Below are 20,162 nucleotides of genomic sequence, written 5' to 3'. Positions count from 1 at the left end.
TTTGAATTTTCCAATACATCGGTACGGTAAACACTGTATGCTTTTCGAGTTGAATAAAAACACGAAAAATATATCCAGTTAGGTAGAAAAGTAACTTATCTTGCCTTTGATAATATTTGTTATATATTTGTTTTTTGAACTTTTTCGAATCTGTGTGTACAGTAATATAAACCCAAACATTTATTTCTATTTCAAGGGTGCCATATACATTTTGTGCTTCGGTAATGCGGACACAGTAACGCCACCTATAGTCAAACGGAGGAAACAGGCTCTCTTTCTTCACGATTACCATTAAACTTTAGCCATAAATGAATCACTTTTCTTATCTACCAGAAAAAGTATGTTTAATTTTAGTTAGCAGAATTAAACGGGAGGGTATTTTATTCATATATAAAGTCTACCTCCACAATTTTCTTTATAAAACGACGACTTTGATCTGTTTTCGACTATACTGAATAAGAAAATCTAATTTAATTTTTGTAGAGACAAGTAGTTTTTGAGATATGGAGACCTGTATTATGCACTGTAATTCACTGCCCCCCCCCCTTTCACAACCGAGAAATTAGTGTGCATCTGCAAAATTTAAATTAGATTTTCTGCGTTTGTTTTACTGCACGCATAGATTTGAAAAATGATACGAGTGCAGAGAGTGGTCCGGACATACAACAGCTGGAGCAAGCCGTTACAAGAAAAAAAGAACTTTTTCTTTTCTTTTTTCTTTCTTTTTTTTTCTTTTTTTTTCTTTTTTACATAGGCGTCCCCACTTATCAAGGCCAAGAGGCCACTCGAGTGGACAATATAGTAATCGTTAGTAATGGAAATTTGGTAAATTTGTTAACTTATATGGAACAGCTTATCAAAAACTTGTTTATATTAGACTTGAAGAGAACCCTATTGTAGTCAGCTGGAAAGCAGGAAAACGAAGACAATTCCACAGGCATGCAGTTCTAAGAAAGAAGCTTTTTTCTTTTTTCCTTTTTTTTTTTCTTTTTTTCCTTTTTAAGAAAACCGTGAAAAGTGAAACATTTGTTTGGGGGGGGGGTTATATTGTTTCCTCAGACTGCTGGACGGCATCATACGACGACAAAGTGGACGCAGATGTGGTAGCGGGTGTGCAAGGGAGCAGATCAACCGGGTAGCTTTTGGCGATTTGAGCTAATATGGAGACAAACTGAGCTTTACCAAATCTTTGCCTCCACATAAACTCTAGGGGATATGTGTCCAAAAGCTCCCGATTGGTCCCGCATTCTACTTTGTTGCGCTGTTTCGCTTTCTTCCACATGATTCGTCGTAGCCTTCATTTCGGGATCTACAAAATGAAGTCTGTGGTTCACTGTCAAATGGCGAAACCTTCTCCCCCCACTTTGTTATGTGCCTTCCAACAGTCTGATACGACCGTGTTCCCCGCCAGCATATACTGTTTTATTAAGGGAAAGAGGGTTTCTGCATTCCGGTTTGGTACACTCACCAAGAAACCCTCCAGACCGGTGTGATTAGTCGGCCTACATTATGTTTTCGGCGATTGAATACTGCCTCGTCTATTTCCACCATATGGCCCCGGCCCCTATCTGTCGGGGATTTTTGAGAAAATATTCTCCACAGATGTCTCTCAGGAAATTTTTCCAATCGGTGATGGTGTGTGATGACCTTAAACCGCTGAAAATCTTTTTTCGTGGCTCGCTGGTAGGCCTATAGGTCAATGATTTTGATAATTGTTGCTATTGTAAGCCTGGACTTGGCGAAAAAGTGTGCCAGTCCTTAGTGAATTATACGTTCGGCAATTGCTAACCTGACACCTCGAGGCATAGCCATCGCTGAATTTGCTCTTCTCATAAGCTGACAGCTGTGTCCGCATGACGAACACGTTTTCGACCTTGCCAGTAAATTTTTTTTGCTGGCAAAAATCCAGTACTCCGGCTGGGGTTTTGAGTTGGTCACATACAGATCAATTTTTTTTTTTTTTTTAACACTTTTTCTTCCTGCCCTGAATTTAATAACTTGTGTGTCTTTTCCGTTAATGTAGGAACTGGTGTGTATTTTATTTTTACTTTTTTTTCTTCCTCTTCTAAATTGTCGTCTGCTGCTTTGAATTTGCAACGCGCGCCGCAGTGAAAAACATTGTGGCTCAGCTTTGTTACGGCAACGTTCGGCTTACTCTGGCTGTTGACGTCAGTGTTCCGGTGACAGCCGAGCAGTGGCTGAGTTACGTCCTGATCACTCTGCACTAGTACCCGAAAAAGTTGTCAAAAAACAAATATATAACAAATAAATGTTATCAAAGGCAAGATAAGTTACTTTTCTACCTAACTGAATAATTTTTGAGTTTTTATTTAAAGTGTTTATTCGGCTCGAAAAACGGTGTTTATTAATGTATTTGAAAAATGCAAATGGTGGCATGCTTGCTGTTAAACACGGTAAGTTTGGGAAAACGAGTTTTAACAAAATATAGTTAGAAACTCTCTCAATATATGTTACTGTGACATAGGTGGACATATTCGGTGGGTTTCTAACAGTATTTTGTATAATTTGTTTGAACTCATTTTACCGTGTTCAATAGCAAGTATGCCACCATTTTTCTTTTTAAAATATATCAATAAACATTGATTTTCGAAGCGATTGCCCGTTTTAAAGTAAGTAAAACCACTAAAAAGATAGGTAGAAGAATAAGTTATCTTGCCTTTGATAACATTAGTTTGTTATACTTTTGATTTTTTGTGAATCTATATATTAATACAAACCCGATTTTCTTAATCAGCATAGTCGAAAACCTTTAAAAGTAGTCATTTTAAAGAAAATTGTGGAGGTGGACGTAATGCCCCCCCCCCCCCATATTCCATCCCAAAAACATGTTACCAATGACAAGATAAGGTGCTCTTAACGCCCCCCCCCCCCACACACACACAAAAAAACGATTCTTCTGCCTCCTCCAAGGGCAATAATTCGAATTGAGTTATCCTATGGGAGGGGTGGGGTCGAATCATTTCTCATTTTCTTAAGTCAATACTGAACAAATGAGGTTGTGTTTGAATGTAGTTAACAATAAAAATGTAACAAATATCTCTAGCGTGTTCGTTGGGATGGAAAAAGTATACCATTGCACAGAAACCCTTGATAATCTAAAAATTGAAAATTAATCAAAATACTGGTAGAACACATTCAATAAATCTCACTGATCATGCAAAATTCTATCAGTATTTAAAAAAAATTTTGAGTGATTAAGTGATCAGTGCAATGCAATTTTGAATCAAACACCCTTTTAAAAAATTTTAAGACTTTTATCCAAGTAGGTAGAAAGGGAGTTTTTTTTTTTACCCCCCCCCCCTCCTTTTTTTTATACCTGTTATCTTATTAGGTGTTTATTTTACTGCATATTTTGTTAGTTTTTTTTTTTTTTTTTTTTTTTTTTTTCGTATGCTTGACGAACATTGTTTCGTTTTGAAAAGGCGTGCTAAAATCAGTTTCCAGTTATGTTCCGACGTGAAAATTTTCCCGCCTTATTACTGGAGATGACATGCTGTGAATGAATCCCCATTGTGGGGAATTTTACTCAATTCCTGTCATGGATCTCATAACTTTTCCAAACCAATACAGCAATGGAATAATTGATATTTTCCCAAATCCTTGATTTGGCTTAGTCAAGACGGACAAGGTACTTGGAGACGTTCTCTGCCAGCCCTTGATGGCATGCTAAGTGCATCACTTATGCAAGAGTTCATTTGTGTTAAAAATATCTAGAGATGAAAATCCCTTGGATACAAAATTTGCAAACTTGAACATTTAAATGTTACCCACTGGGAATTCAAACTCTCCTTGATGAGGATAGAAAACGTGTTTCTGGGAATGCTTTCTGAAGCATTCTTTCACGGTATAACCGGAAACTAATTTTGGTGTCTTTTCAAAATGAAACCATTCAGATCATGCATGCGTATTAAAAAAGGAAAAACACGTTTAAAGTCAACTTTTGAAATACAGCTGCAGAAATTTTCCAGACGATGCGAATTCCAACATATTCAAACAAGCTTAGCTGTTCTATCTTGAGTGGGGTTACTTAATAGTTACTTCCGGCTTGAAAACACATTTCTGTGTTAATTCAGTTTTATTACGTTCTGATCAAATTCATTTTCTAAAATAAATTTTTCTTGGCACAAAAACGCTCGTCACAGTAGCACTTGTGCTTTTTTATGGTGAGTTTATTCAGGCCAAACAAAATTGTACTTTAAAATCAAATATCACTGTTTTTATTCTGATTAGAACACTAAAAAATCTCGAGTTTTATTTGATTCTTTTTTTTTTAATTGATTTGTGTAATTATTTTTAATGTCAAATATTAAGACTTTTTCAAACAAAAAAATTTTTTTTTTTTTTTTTTTTTTCCAGGCTACATTGATGAATTTGAAATGGTTGATGATCACAGAAATGGGAAAATCGTTGTTAATCTCAATGGTAGACTCAATAAAGTAAGACTTTTTTCTGTTTTTACCCCCGCCCCTCTCCATGTCTACCTTTGGGAAGATTCTATTTTAACATCTGCACTTTCAAATTATCTCCCAAAATTTAAAGATCCGTTTTAAGTACGTGAAATAGTGAAGTATTTCAAATTTTAAGACGGTTGACTCCGTTTCCATTCTTCAGTGCTGATTTGATACACAAATTTAAAATGCCGAAGATTAAAGACATCTCATTAGTAGTCTAATGTCAAATGGGATGACTTCGGACATTTACCAGGGCTATATGCTATAATCTAGGCACACCCAAAACGGAAGGAGGGACTAAGCATTTTTTTTTTTTTTTTACAGTCTCTCTTTAAATTAAGTAATTATCTAATCAATACAAAATTTTCGAAAGAATAAGTGGAGAATGAACTTTATAACAGTGTACTTTTTTTTTTTTTTTTTTTTTTTTTTTTTTTTCATAATTGCTATATATATATATAGCCTACAAAACCCCCTCTTTATTCGTGGTTACAAATATGCTTAAAATAATGAGCTGAAACTGAACAAAATATATTGTATTGTGGGGAGGGGGAATTGTAAATAATAAAAAAAATTTTTTAAAAAAACAACCGTGCACATATCACATTTTAAGGTTGAAAATCCTAATTTTGAATTTAAGTTTTCATCTTTTTTGTTTTGTTGAATATGTTAATAATTATCTTGTAGATTAGCAAAATAAAAATTATATTTCCATCATTTTTACGAAAACACTACTTTTAAATATTTGAAAAATAAATTAATTTTTTTTTTTTTAGTGAGCCCAATATTGCTAATATACCATTAAATAGGAAATGCTTTGAAGAATCAATACCAAAAAAGAAAAAAAAAATTGATAAATAATTCCGCATTTTGCTAAAAATACGATAATTTATTTCAGCAATTTGTTGTTACGTGATATTAGCTCACCTATGGTAGGCCATAGAGCCTACAAACAGTTGTTCGTATTTACGTGCAGTTATCTTTCCCTTTTCCTTTGAGTTGTGCTTGATTTAGTTTTGAAAATTTTCATATAACCAGCATCTCTTCAGACTTATTGAATAAAAAACACTTTAACAATAGAACAATATATAAACACATTTCCCTTAAAGGAAATAAAACATGCGAAAACATGTATCCTGGACGCATCTTTGTCGGGAGCTTATTTAAATATTTATATATCATCTAATTTTCGTATCATTATTTAAAACCTGTCATAAGAAGTTACCACAAAAAAACCTGTAGCCATTTAATATCTTTTAATAATACTATTCGTTGATTTCTTAAATTAGATTTATTTCACATAATTTATTTAAAAAAAAACTTTTTAGAATTTTATTTTTATATTATGGCCAGATCAACTAAGCTAAAACGTTATGGTTATGTTAGTTTCGTATTCAACCTATTCTCGCTACTTTGTTTACAAAAATATCGACTAACTTATTTCTTAGATTTAAGAGCAGTTTTAGGTTAATATTTTATTTAATAGGGAAATAAAGCCCAAACATTACCTTATACTTATTTAATCCTCATTCATCATTCAAGGTTATAGATCCCATTCTATTTTTTATTCCATTCTCTTTCGTTCTCATCAATTGGGATTGGCAAATATCGGGTACTCTTAGCTACGAAAGGGAGATAATCCCGCTCGTTAATAATTTTTAAATATTTAGTTGAGATTATGGGAACCCAAGATTGCCGTAAACCAGGGCCATTTGATGTTTCTATTTTGGTAAACCCTAAAATGCATCTATGATTTATTAATTAAGCAGATACAGAAAAGGGCTAAGCTAGCTTATTCAACAAATTAAGATTTTAAAGTATTTTTTTTTTTAATCTTGAAGCTGATTATTTAACAAATTAAGATTTTAAAGTATTTTCTTTTTTTTAATCTTGAAGCTGATTATTTAACAAATTAAGATTTTAAAGTATTTTCTTTTTTTTAATCTTGAAGCTGATTATTTAACAAATTAAGATTTTAAAGTATTTTCTTTTTTTTAATCTTGAAGCTGATTATTTAACAAATTAAGATTTTAAAGTATATTTTCATTCTTGAAGCTTAAAGGAAATAAAACATGTGAAAACATTTATCCCGGGCGCATCTTTGTCGGGAGCTTCTTTAAATATTTATATATCACCTAATTTTCATATCATTTAAAACCTGTCATAAGACGTTACCACAAAAAAAAACTTTAGCCATTTAATATCTTTTAATAATACTATTCGTTGATTTTCTTAAATTTTTGGCTTAAAATTTATTGGTATATGGAGATTTACTGAATTATACAAACCCAGTAAAATTCGGTATATTACAAACAAGTTTAGGCATCACCACTAATCAAGGCCACTCGAGGATAAGGGTTAAAGAGTGTACAGTAGAAATTGGACAATATAGTAACCGTTAGTAATGGAGATTTGGTAAATTTGTTAACTTATATGGAATGGCTTGACAAAAACTTGTTTACGTTAGACTTGAAGACAACCATATTATAGTCCGCTGAAAAGCAGAAAAACTGAAGACAATTCCATAGGCGTACAGTTCTAAGAAAGAAGCTTTGTTCATGGAATCTGTTTAGGTGTAGGCACAGATAAAGAGTGGGGGAAATTAGCGATAGTGTTTTCTTCTAGACAGGTGTTTCTTGTGAAAGTTTGGCGAGGGGGGGGAGGTCATAGAATGGAGCTCAGCCGAGCACTTGCCATGAAAATAACGAGAAAGCAGACAAACTCGCAACATCTCTTCTGTGATAAAGAGGCTGCAGGGAAGAGAAAAGGACATCCCCCCACAAGGCTACGAAGTCTATTTTGAACTCTATCAAGGCAGGACAAGTCCTTTCTAGTACTCCATTAGCAGTGTCAGAAATTTCGTGAAAATAGTGAATAATTCCACCCCATCTTTCCAAGCTTATAACTCCTCGAAAAATGTAATTCAAGCCCTAATTTTTTTTTTTCAATTAAAGGAGCAAGGACCAAGGTTTTATTTAAAAAAAAAAAAAAAAAAAAAACAACGTGTTGTTTTTTTTTTTTTTTTTTTTTTTTTTTTTTTTTTTTAAAGGTTTTCAACTTCGGACTTTACAGGTAAACTTCTAAAAAAAGCGATTTTTTTTTTTTTTTTTTTTTTTTTTTTTTTTTTTTAAAATTTGAATATATTATTTATTGACCTTTTCTCTTCAATTTGTGATATATAAAACTCCACGACATAAATTAATTATTTACTTTTTAATAGACATTTCAAAATGAGAGGCGTGAATTATTCGACCCCGTCTTTCCAAGCTTATAACTCCTCGAAAACTGTAATTCAAGCCCTAATTTTTTTTTCAATTAAAGGAGCAAGGACCAAGGTTTCATTTAAAAAAAAACAAAAACAATGTGTTCTTATAAAATAAGGTTTTAAACTTCGGACTTTACAGGTAAATTTCTAAAAAAGGGATTTTTTTTTTTGATTTTTTAAATTTGAATATATTATTTATTGACCTTTTCTCTTCAATTTGTGATATATAAAAACGTTTGTCTAAAATATTATATTCGGTTTATTGGAAAGAACATAAAATTTCACATTGACCCTGAAAATATCATAAAAATAGAATCAATAGAAAAATTTTGATAGATTTTTAAAGTTTAAAAATTGAAAAATATTGAGTTCGGAAAATTCATTACTGTTTTTAAAAAAAAAAAAAAATATTTTTATTACTTTTAAAACAACTGTAATAGTTTATTTTGGAAGTATAATCCATAAAGAAAATAAATAACCCACTTTTAACAGAGAAATTACGAGATTTTTATATTGTATTCGCAGTTTCGTGTTAGGGGTGTCAAAAATTCCTACAAAAATTCTGATACTGCTAGTACTCCATTCTTGGATGTACCTGGCTCTTATATAGAGAATTTTATCAGCAGTGATCGATCTACTGGATCGATAGAAGGATCCCACCGTTTTTCCAGCGGCCTTGGCAACGGGTTTAATGTATATGTTCCATTTAAGATCAGGCAAAATGGCGCAAGCATTTGTATATGTCCGTGAAAGGCTTTTTGCATCGGGGTTAGATTCTGAAACGTTTTTGCATACTTCCCAGGTCGTAATATCGCAGATTCATAAATGGACACCGATCTTTGTCATAATGAATTTTTATGTGAAATGTAGGATTTTTCAGATTTTAGTTACAATTATTCCATGTATTTTTTTTATTTCAGAGTTTTTCTTGGAGAAATTAACTTTAAACCATAGTCTTTCAAACACAAAAAAAAAAAAAAAAGTAATCGAAAATTTAAAAAAAAATTACGATTAGCTGGCGTTCAAAAACATTCCCACCCCCACCTACCGAAAAAACCATTAAATTGCCCGTACCTACTTACCAAGTCCGACCAATTTGAATGACTGTCTGCTTACGATCACCAGGTTTTCAAAATATCGGATTCATTTATTTTCAAACAATTATCCACTATGGCCGCCTTGTATGTTCTGTTCCATTAAAAAAAAAATTTTTTTTTAAACCTTCGTTAATACACTTTCAATGAAAAACAATCATGTCTGCCATCATCTTCCTTTTTTTTTACGTTTACAAGCCTAACGCATTGTTATGTCCTTTGTTTTGCACACTGATGTTTACGCAATGCACATGCATAAGTTCATTTGTGCACATTGTTCGAGCGGAAATAGTTATTTTGCTAAAAATGTGTTAGTCTTTTGTGTATGTCTCCTTTTTACCAGATTTACTCTTTTTTTTTTCTTTTTTTTTATCGGGGAATCGCCGACTTTAGCAGCTGCATTCACATTTGTATTTAACTTAGTTTAAACATTTGTATTTAACTTAGTTTAAACATTTGTATTTAACTTAGTTTAAACATTTGTATTTAACTTAGTTTAAACATTTGTATTTAACTTAGTTTAAACATTTGTATTTAACTTAGTTTAAACATTTGTATTTAACTTAGTTTAAACATTTGTATTTAACTTAGTTTAAACATTTGTATTTAACTTAGTTTAAACATTTGTATTTAACTTAGTTTAAACATTTGTATTTAACTTAGTTTAAACATTTGTATTTAACTTAGTTTAAACATTTGTATTTAACTTAGTTTAAACATTTGTATTTAACTTAGTTTAAACATTTGTATTTAACTTAGTTTAAACATTTGTATTTAACTTAGTTTAAACATTTGTATTTAACTTGATTTAAACTACCAAATAAAAATAGCTGATGAAGTAATGTAGTGATTAAACTTTACGATACTAATGCACTTATTGATCCGTGCTGAAATAATGTTATTTAAAAGGCCATTCTTAACATGTGGAGGAGAGAATGTTTTGTACCTATTCTGTACTTTAACCTTACAATTGATTAAATAAAAAAAAAAAAAAAAAAAAAAACATCGTAAAACGTTATTTAAACGTGGAAATATGATTTAAAAAATAGCGCGGCTCTCTGCATTAGCACCATTTTTATTTATTGTTGTTGTTTCACGAATTTTCGGCCAACTATTCCTCTGGCCTTCATGAAAAGAAGTCCTTTTATAAATGTTCAGTAACTTTTTCCTTTTATTATTCTTAAAGAGTAAAACTTTTCTTATTCATGAAAGGAGTTAAGCCTACGTAAATAAATAAATGTTTGTACACGTGACAAATTAGCAATAAATGGTTTAGTTAATTTTTTTTTAAAATGTTTGTAAAAGTGCGAAAGGCGACGTTACGTTGTTGTACAAACATTACTCCCATGCTTAATTTCTATACTTATAGGTTTTTGGAATTTTTTTTCACTGGATTATTATTGATTGGACACTAATTAAACAGATTATTAAAAAAAAAAAATGTAAAAAAGAAATCATTATTTCGACATTTGAAAGTGGTGCTCACTTTTTAGTTACAACGTTCTGATAAATCAGTCACCCATTTTGTAAGCAATAAAAACGCGGTATATCAAAACCATAGAAAGTAAAAATAATGAGTCTCTACCGCATTTGTAAGTCAGAAATATATTTGTTTCTCAAAGAAAAAAAAATAGAGAGAACAGGACTTTTTTTTTTTGTTTTCATGAAAATAAAGTTTGGAGATTTTTAATTATTTTTTTTTTTTTTACTTATTTAGTCAGTTTGTGTTTTTTTTTTTTTTTTTTTTTTTTTTTAAATTGTTTTTGTGAAAGGTGAGTTTTTTTTCAAAACTTTTGTTTTGTTTCTTTTTAATTTTTTTAAAGTATTATAAATTTCACTAACATGCTGGAGAAATGTTTAATAATTTGGTATTTTTTTAGATTAGGTCCACCTCCACAATTTTCCTTTCAATGACGACATTTATAGGTTTCCGAGTATGCTGAACACGCAAATTGCATTGAAATTTTGCGGAAATAAATAGTTGTATTATGCATTGTATTCTTCGGCGGCCATCTTTTTACGTGCACACGCGCCATAAACAAATACACACACGTAAAAAAGATGGCCGCCAAAGATTACAATGCATAATACAACTTTTTATATCTTGATAACTACTTATTTCTGCAAAATTTCGATGCGATTTTCGTATTCAGCATAGTCGAAAACCATCTCAAGTCGTCATTTAAAAGAAAATTGAGGAGGTGGACCTAATCTAAAAATTTACCAATAATTTTTAATCCCGTACGCCTCCCGATACATTGCTTCGTCAACATGCGACCATTTTATATCTCCCGAAGACACTTCCGTATTTAGAAAAAAAAAAATAAATAAAAAGTGACCGATTTACCAGAACGTGGTAACTAAAAAGTGAGTATCCCTTTCAAATGTTGAAATGATTTTTTTTTTTTTTTTTTTTTTTTTTTTTTTTCAATTTTTTTTCATAATCTGGTTAGTGTTCAATCAATAATAATCCAGTGAAAAAATTTCAAAAAAAACTATCAGTATAGAAACTCCACCACGTAAGTAAATAAATAAAAAATGTTACGTGCGCATGCGTTAGCCTTGACTAGGGGGGGGGTACTAAGGGAACGACCATTAAATAATTCTGCGGGTCGCCATGGAACTTAACGCCCAAGGAGTATCAAAATAGTTTTCATGATCTGAAGAAATTTTTAAAATGAGCACCCACTTTCTGGCCACCTGAGGAAGGGGCATTTATTTTCGTGTTTATTGGCTTAAAGGTTTTTTTTGACAAGGCAGTTTGGTACGCGAATGCATATTTAACGGTTTTTGTTTATGCTCACGCATAGCATAAACAAAGGCTACGTCTGTGAAATGGAAAATAGTCCCAGAGTTCAGGGGTTAATACCATGCAAAAGAAATCAAACAAAAAGACTTTTAAGCCAAGAAACACACAGAAAGAAAAAAAAAAATAGCATCCATTTTTTTTCTATCGAATTCATTTGCTGTTTTTATTGAAAACTATTTTCCCCGGATTTTTGATATAATTTTCCATTAAGGGCTGTGCGTCTGACGTTCGTAAATAACAAAATTTTTTTTGTAGATTTTGGTGTGCTAAAAACGAATCTGCAAACCGTTTCCGTCACAAAAAAATAGTTTTTATGATATGAAGAAATTACTTTTTCGAAAAAGTGGCGATCACTTTTCCATGTAAATTTAACTTAAAATGAGCACCCACTTTCTAGCCACCTGAGAGAGGGGGGATTTTTTCCCATGTTTATTGGCTAAACAGCTTTCGTTTATGCTTACGCATAGCGTAAACGAAGGCTACGGCTGTTAAATGGAAAATAGTCCCAGAGTTCAGGGGTTATTACCATGCAAAAGAAATAAAACAAAAAACTTTTTAGCCAAGAAACAGAAAAATGCCCCTCTCTCGGGTGGCCAGAAAGTGGGTGCTCATTCTAAGTTAAATTTACATTGAAAAGTGATCACCCACTTTTCGAAAAAGTAATTTCATGAATGTCATGAAAACTTTTTTTTTGCTACGTAAACGGTTTGCAGATTCGTTTTTAGCACACCGAAATCTACAATAGAATATTTCGTTATATATGAACGTGAAACCGGCCTTAAAGTAAAATAATACCGGATTTTTTTTAGCAGATTTGCCGTTGTACAAATATCCTCACACCAGGTAATCACTAAAAGGGGTTTTTAAAAGTCGTCACCTGTATCAAGCAAAAGTTTAAAACCACCGATTATATGCCAGCATACATCATGGTAACATATATTGAGTGAGTTCCTAACAGTATTTTTAGTTTAAACTCATTTTCCCAAAATTTCCCCAAACTTAACATGTTCGATACAGTCTGCCGCCATTTGTATTTTTCAGATATACCGATAAACATTGAATGTTTTTGAACCGATTATACATTACATAAAAACACTAAAATCTTATCCAGTTAGGTAGAACACTTTTCTTGCCTTTGATAACATTTATTTGTTATATATTTATTTTTTGACAACTTCTTTGTATCTGTGTTTAGTAATATAAACCCTTTTCATTTAATGTAACGTTTAGTCGGCTCGAAAAACAGTGTTTATTGGTGTATTTGAAAGCTACAAATGGTGGTGGATACTGTTGATTACTTTAAGTTAGAGAAAGTGAGTTAAAACTAAAAAAACTATACAAAATACTGTCAGAAACCTATCCATTATGCCAGCCTATGTCATGGTAACATATGTTTGGTGAGTTTCAGACACTGTTTTGTATAGTTTTTAGTTTTCAACTTACTTTCCCAAACTTAACGTATTCAACAGAATTCGCGACCATTTCTGTTTTTTGAGCCAATTAAACATTTTACATTACATAAAAACACTAAACAGTTATCCAATTAGGTAGAAACGTAAATTACCATACCTTTGCTTTCATTTATTTGTTTTTGGATGACTTTTTCGAATCTGTGTATAGTAACCTCCCCCCTCCCCCATCATCAACCAAATATTAATTACTAAATCACATTTTTTAAAACAACAAAAAAAAAGCATTTAGCGTTTCAACATTTTTGCTACGTTCGGCTTCATCCACTGATTGTTGGTCAAGTTCAAAACATGAATGATTGACAGAAACTCTCGAGGATCCAGATCAAATTCTGCAAGAGCACCATTTTTTTCAGTTTCGCCTTCTTTTTCACTTTTTGCAGTGGATGCATTTTCTCTTTTATTAAATTTTTCCATTACACCAAATTGAGCCACTGCAACGCGTAGCAGGGTACAGCTAGTATATATATATATCTATATATATATATTATATTATTGCTTATAATACTATATGGGAACCAGTAATTATAATATATACAAGTAATAAGTAAAAATATTAATAATATGATTAATAAACAATAGATAATATATACAGGCAATAATAATAATATATATATATATATATATATATATATGAGAGAGATGGATATACGTTAAGTGATATTTACAACTAGAAATAAAAATAAGTTTAAAGCATCTAAAATTGTCCGCAAGGATCTGTGACGCAATGTTTAGAAGACTTGGAAAAAATCGATTGTAAAACGTGATATTCTCCTGAAGGTTCAATCCTCCGTGTGGGTAACCGAAAAATACAATTGTGAATCACTTAGGATCCAATCATGGCTGACAAAACAAGAGCATGCTACCCCTGTGAAGTAAATAAAGGGTTCCACTCAAAATTCCGTCCAAATTCCCAAGTTAGAAGAGATCTACCTGAAGAAGGTCGGTGGTTACATCAATCGAAACGTGAAAATAACACTTAAGATGAGAACAGTAGTCCGATGAATTCAAATAATACAATTTTCTTTTCTTTTTTTTTTTCCTTTCTGTTTTCAATGAAATTTATAAATGTGTTGTACAATTTATTTGCCCATTTAAATTTCATTTGCTTTGAAATATAATTTTAAAGCTTTTCATTTTAAAAATCAATTTTTAGATTCTTACATTCTTTACAATTTTTTCTTTTTCAGTGTGGTGTGATCAGTCCCCGTTTTGACATAAGATTGAGTGAATTAGAAAAATGGACGAATAATTTACTTCCTTCTAGGCAGTTTGGGTAAGTTTCTATTTTAACGTGACTTTATTTCTATTTTCATACCTCTATTCTTACTGCATCGTATTGTTAGACTTGTCCAATACTCTTCACGGTTGGGATGAAATTTATTTTATACTAGTAGTGTGTATATATTATAAATATATCTAACTCCAGTTATTACTGCTAGAGTTTGCGTTTTTAGAATCTTCAGTGTTTTATACTTTTCAACTGTGCTACCTTGGATCATTTGTAATGATAAATTGATTTTCCAAGAAAAATTGTGTAGATGTGAACTGATATTTTATGCTTTAACTATTTTAACATATATAAACCTTGTTAATTTTAAGATGGATTCATTATAGTCAATCATAAAGTTTTCCAGATTTCTTTTTTGCATCCCTGTGTACGGCTGGCTCCCTCATGAGTCATTCAGGAAGGGCCGGATGCAACATTAACTGATGGATAATTTTTAAAAATTGGTGAATATTTCACCATCATTATCTGTCGGACATGATTATTTTCTCTAAACTTTTGATCTTTTTAATTCAATGTTTAATTGTAAATAACAAAAAAAGTAATTTAGTTTGTGCATGAATTTTATTTGTAAGCGTCTGATTTGTAAACAATAAGATGGATCCCTCGGACATGTTCTTATCATCCATGTCAAAGTAGTCTTTGTGTACTAAAAGGATTAATCCAAAACCTCCAGCATGAGTGTAGTTTTTGTATCTTTTTTACTCAGAATGGATAAGATAGAATTATTTAAAAAAAAAAAAACAATAAAAAAAACTTTTATTGACATGCATACTTAACATAGACTTTTTTTTTTTTTTCATGGTATTGAGTTTAATTTGTTTATTAAATATATTGTACTTAGTAAGAACTAGTATTCACGGGGGGGGGGGGGGTACATGTCAAACTTATTTTTAAATTACAAAAATAATGAGTTAAGTACTGGAACAAATGGGAGGGGGTTTATTGCTAAAAAGCATTTTAGATTTGCATTTAAAAATTTAATTTGATTACGCTTATAATTATTCTACATGCTTTTTATATATTACTGATTTTTATTTGTGTATAAAATACATCATTCCTCTACACATAGTTTTGAAATTATTTTTCCTTCTACCTCTATAAAAAAACTTTGTTACAAGATTTGTTTTCTGCATCCCTGTGTACGGCTGGCTCCCTCATGAGTCATTCAGGAAGGGCCGGATGCAACATTAACTGATGGATAATTAAAAAAAATAATTGGTGAATATATCTTTAGATTCACCATCATTATCTGTCGGACATTATTTTCTTTGTATACTACTTTTTCTTATGGGTTCTGATAATTCACTCTGTTCACACTTTTTGGATTTTTTTTTTTTTTTTTTTTTTTTTTTTTTTACACAAACATTAGTCATGGTGAAAGTAAATTTTTGCCAGAACAGATCTTCCATGATAACTGTGCCCCCCCCCCCCCCCTCAGCAGGGTAAAATTGTCCCCAAATCGTTCAGCCGTTGATAATTTTCTCAATAACCTCATCTCGTATTAGCCAAATATCTATATTTTGTGTTCTCAACTGACCTGGTGCAGTCCACCCTTGTTAAGAATGGTACTCTGTAAAGCATCCTGTTGAAGCATCCATTTGTCAATAGGCGCGACAGGAATTACAAGGAAAAGATCAATTATGTTTGTATACATTTTCTCCATAGCAACACATTAATATAAATGTGTATATATTGTCAATTAGCTTCTTGATGTGTTGCATTACAAAATTTGCTTTTGACATATCTTAGTATCTTAAACGATCTTTTGTGGCTCACACACCATTACTGATGACATTTTTTCTACTAGTTGTGCCAAATTAGCATTCCTGCTTTTTTTTTTTTTTTTTTTTTTTTTTTTCGTCTACTCTTTGTATAAACTATTTTAAATTTCTGAAAGATGTGTTGATTATCACAGTATTTGGTCATTAAATTATTAAAACTACATTTAAGCTCAAAATCTTCTTGTCTGAAGATAAATGGAAACCAATTGGTGTATGGGGTTGGGGTGCTTCGCGCTATTTTATTCATTTTAACTTCATCTCGTCTGAAAAAGTTTCGCGCATGGCGATTTAAAGAATTCTCTTTTTATTTATTTTTATTTTTTAAGCAAATATGTTATCAAGAGTAGAGAAACCAAAATAAATTATTTTGGCTAATTTTCCAACTGTATTTCCCTTAAAATAATTAACGATTATCAAATATATTTATCAAAGCAATGCTTCAATGTAAAAAATGTGCACGAAAAAGTTGGAATACATGCCCCGCCCCATAGGCTGACACATCTGAAAGACTTCAACATATGACAGTTTGTTAGAATATATGTGAATGAAAAAAAAAAAAAAATTATTAGAATATATGTGGATGAAGAAAAACAATTTTGTTAGAATATATGTAGATGAAAAAAAAAAGTTCTCCCTAAACATGCATATTGAATGCACGCATCTTAGAATTGTTGTGGAAGATATGGATTTTACCCATTCTCAGCTATTAGTAAATTGCATTAATCAATCCCAAAAAGGTTGCGTTTATAAAAAAACTACACCATTTATAAAAGATTTTCAGCAATCTTTTGCATCCCTGTGTACGGCTGACTCCCTCATGAGTCATTCAGGAAGGGCCGGATGCAACATTAACTGATAGATATAATATATATAAATGGTGAATATATCTATAGATTCACCATCATTATCTGTCGGACAAAACGAGATACAAAAAATTCAACAATTATGTAAACCCCCCCCCCCCCCGGTTTGAACGCGTGTGTGTGTGTGCGCGTGCTTAAGATCTAATTGTGATTTAATATCTCCACCTCTCAAAATTACATCATATGTTCTAATTAAATTTTATTCTAAATTTGTTTGCAATCTCTATAAAATCAAATCTGTGCAAATATGAATGAGTCTGGCTGGTTATTTTACCAAAGAAAAAAAAAAATGAATTTAAGTTTCCAAATTTTATTTAAAAAATCCTATTGTAGGTAAACTTATGTTAGCACGCCATAGTTTTGTAAAGTTCATTGGTTGAAATGACTTTTGCTTTTAATGTTGGTAATTTTAATATAAATTATAAAACTGTCTACAAATGAAAAGAAATCAATTCATTGTCTTTTTAGAATTATTTTATTGATTTTTAAATCATCAAAATGAAGAAGCAATCAGTAATCCTCTCCACTTTTTCTATGTAGCATTTTTAACTGGAGATGTAACCATCTCTGAATTTTTGTTTTTGCCTCAGCTTTTTTTAATTTAATTTGAAGGTACTTGTACAGTTTAATCAAGACATTAAAAAAATGAAAATAAAAATAAAATTGTACATATCCATTATGGAATGAAGTTCTCCGAAAAAAATTTCACTTAATTTCGTAAAGTAGTTTTTTTGTACAGCAAAAAAGCAATTTATGATACCGAGGAAAAGGTTTGATTTTTAGGAAGAAAAGCTAGTATTGAAGATGGGGAGGGAGTGTCGTCACTTTAAACCTGAGTTATCTCCCCGTGGCGTGTTAAAAAAATTCAAAGATTTCTATCTTCAACGTGCTGTTATAAAAATGTTTTTCTGCTGTAAAAAAAAAAAATAAACAAAAAACTACTAGATCAAATTAAGTGAATTTTTTTTTTTTCTGGAGATCTTCAGTACAAAATGGATATTGGATCGTATTTTTGAGATGAGGTGTTTTCATTGATTGAGATTGTCGGACTGACTTCCTCATCTTGGTTGTTATTGTCACAACGTTTCGGCCGTTTTGCCCTCCGGCCTTCGTCAGGTGTTTTGTATTGAACTGAGGAACCGTTTGTTAGGAGTCTCGAACCCAACCCTTTATTATTATTACGGGGGTACCGTGTTCGGACTCCAGCTAGGCTTTGGGACATAGTTGCTGATTCTCTGTTTTGAATGTTACTTTTTCATTGCCTTCGTTCAGGATTGAACTCAGCACGTAGCTGTAGGGATTGCATAGTCATAGTGGATGGTGTCTGACTTATTTCCAACTGTTCTTGCTGGTAAACATGTTCTCATTTTTTTCTTTTACATTTGATATTTAACTTTTTGCGGATTGTCCTGTGGAGATATTTACACACTCCATAGTAGTTGTCCCCCAGCAAAATCTTTCAGCTAGATGTCAGATGACTCCCACTCTAATTCTGCGTGGCAGAACCTGCACTTGTCATTGCTGTGATCAAAGCATTTATCAATCCTTGACCTTGAGTAGCCATTATAATTCTCTCCTAATTCCAGTGGAGTGAGCCTTAGTTCTGAGTGAATTCACCCAGAAAATACTTGGCGTGCCTATCCAGTTTTTTTTTTTTTTTTTTTTTTACAATAGAAGTTCTTGGTGTATTTTTGGCGACTTTTCCAATTCTGTCTCATTTATAAAACAGTTTTGTCCAATATGTTTGGCCGGTTTCGTGATAGGTTGTTCTGGTGGCTCTTATTTCATGATATATGATTTTGAAGTTTGGATTTTGGGATCTCAACAGATGGTCCATATTATGGAAAAGAAAATTAAACTGATCTTGTATTGTTTGTCCTATTTGTATTTTTAACACACAAAAAAAAATCAAATTAGATTGTAATAACCCCCCCCCCTCCCCCAACAAAAAAAAACTTCCTTTTGTTCAAATGTGGGTTTGATATTTAAATAAATTTACATGAAATTTATGTTCATATTCTTTAGCCTTTATTTTTCTTGTGCAATTAAATTGTAGACTTGCATAATCCAACATATAAAAAAAAAAAATTTAAGCGTTTTCTTTTGTTTTTTTTTTGTGTTAATTACTTTATGAAAGGTTTTCACAATCATTTTCTGCATCCCTGTGTACGGCTGGCTCCCTCATGAGTCATTCAGGAAGGGCCGGATGCAACATTAACTGACGGATAATTAAAAAAATAATTGGGGAATATATCTTTGTATTCACCATCATTATCTGTCGGACATTATTTTCTGTGGATTGAATTTAAATTTGTCAATTCTATTTTTATAACTATTGGAACATTTAAGTCAAATTTATTTGGTTAAAAATAATAAAGTGCAATTAGCCATGTAAAGAAACAGGTAATCATTTTACGTATAGAAATTTTTATAAACATGTTTTTCCTCTTTTCTGTAATATTTAATTATAGATTTATTCATTAAATTTTGGTTGTATTTCTTGCATTGTTAGATTTTTTATTTTATTTTTTTACTATTAATTGACTATTGGAATTAAAAAAATAAAACTTTAAAATATTATTTTAATGCACAGTCAGCTGTTTCTGGGTGTGTGTGCTTAGCATTTTCTCTTTCTAACAAGTTCTTTGTGCAATTTTTGTAGGGAATGGTTTAGTTTTTAGTCCCCAACCGACAAATGGATTGGACCTAGTAATTCGATCCTATTTGTCTGTTCGCACTTTTTCTTTAATAACCCTTTGATTTTTTTTTATAATTTTGTACAAACATTGGTTATGATGAAAGTAAACTTTTCATTCGTGGAGGGGAGACCCTGCATCCCTGGCTTGTTAATAATTTTTAAATATACTACTAGCTGGACTGACAATTTTGTTTGTTTGTTTTTTTTTTTTTTTTTTATATATATATATATATATATATATATATATATATATATATATAATTCAAAGGTGAAAACCATTTTCCTTGTTTTTGCAGGTTTTTAGTATTGACCACTTCTGGAGGTATCTTGGACCATGAAGAAGCCAGAAGAAAACATCTTGGTGGCAAAATTTTGGGATACTTCTTTTAAATGAAGTGTAAATAAAAATTCATCACATCA

General features: G+C 31.3%; 1 protein-coding gene across 2 annotated transcripts in view; it reads left to right on the top strand.

Annotated features, from left to right (window-relative positions):
• LOC145258109 (small ribosomal subunit protein uS8A-like) overlaps positions 1 to 20,162 on the top strand; it is a 25,459-nt gene extending 5,297 nt beyond the window's left edge. For both annotated transcript variants that reach the window (XM_080115850.1, XM_080115851.1), the window contains exons 3-5: positions 4,378 to 4,457; positions 14,300 to 14,385; positions 20,039 to 20,162. In XM_080115850.1, the coding sequence (XP_079971976.1) occupies positions 4,378 to 4,457; positions 14,300 to 14,385; positions 20,039 to 20,132 (260 nt within the window). In that variant the 3' untranslated portion in view covers positions 20,133 to 20,162. The remainder of the gene's footprint in view (positions 1 to 4,377; positions 4,458 to 14,299; positions 14,386 to 20,038) is intronic.

Source organism: Euprymna scolopes, chromosome 33 (genome assembly GCF_053919585.1).
Source record: "Euprymna scolopes isolate OS-2025 chromosome 33, ASM5391958v1, whole genome shotgun sequence".
Classification (NCBI taxonomy): Eukaryota; Metazoa; Mollusca; class Cephalopoda; order Sepiida; family Sepiolidae; genus Euprymna; species Euprymna scolopes.
Note: the sequence above shows the minus strand (reverse complement) of the source record. Positions and strands in the feature narration are given on the sequence as shown.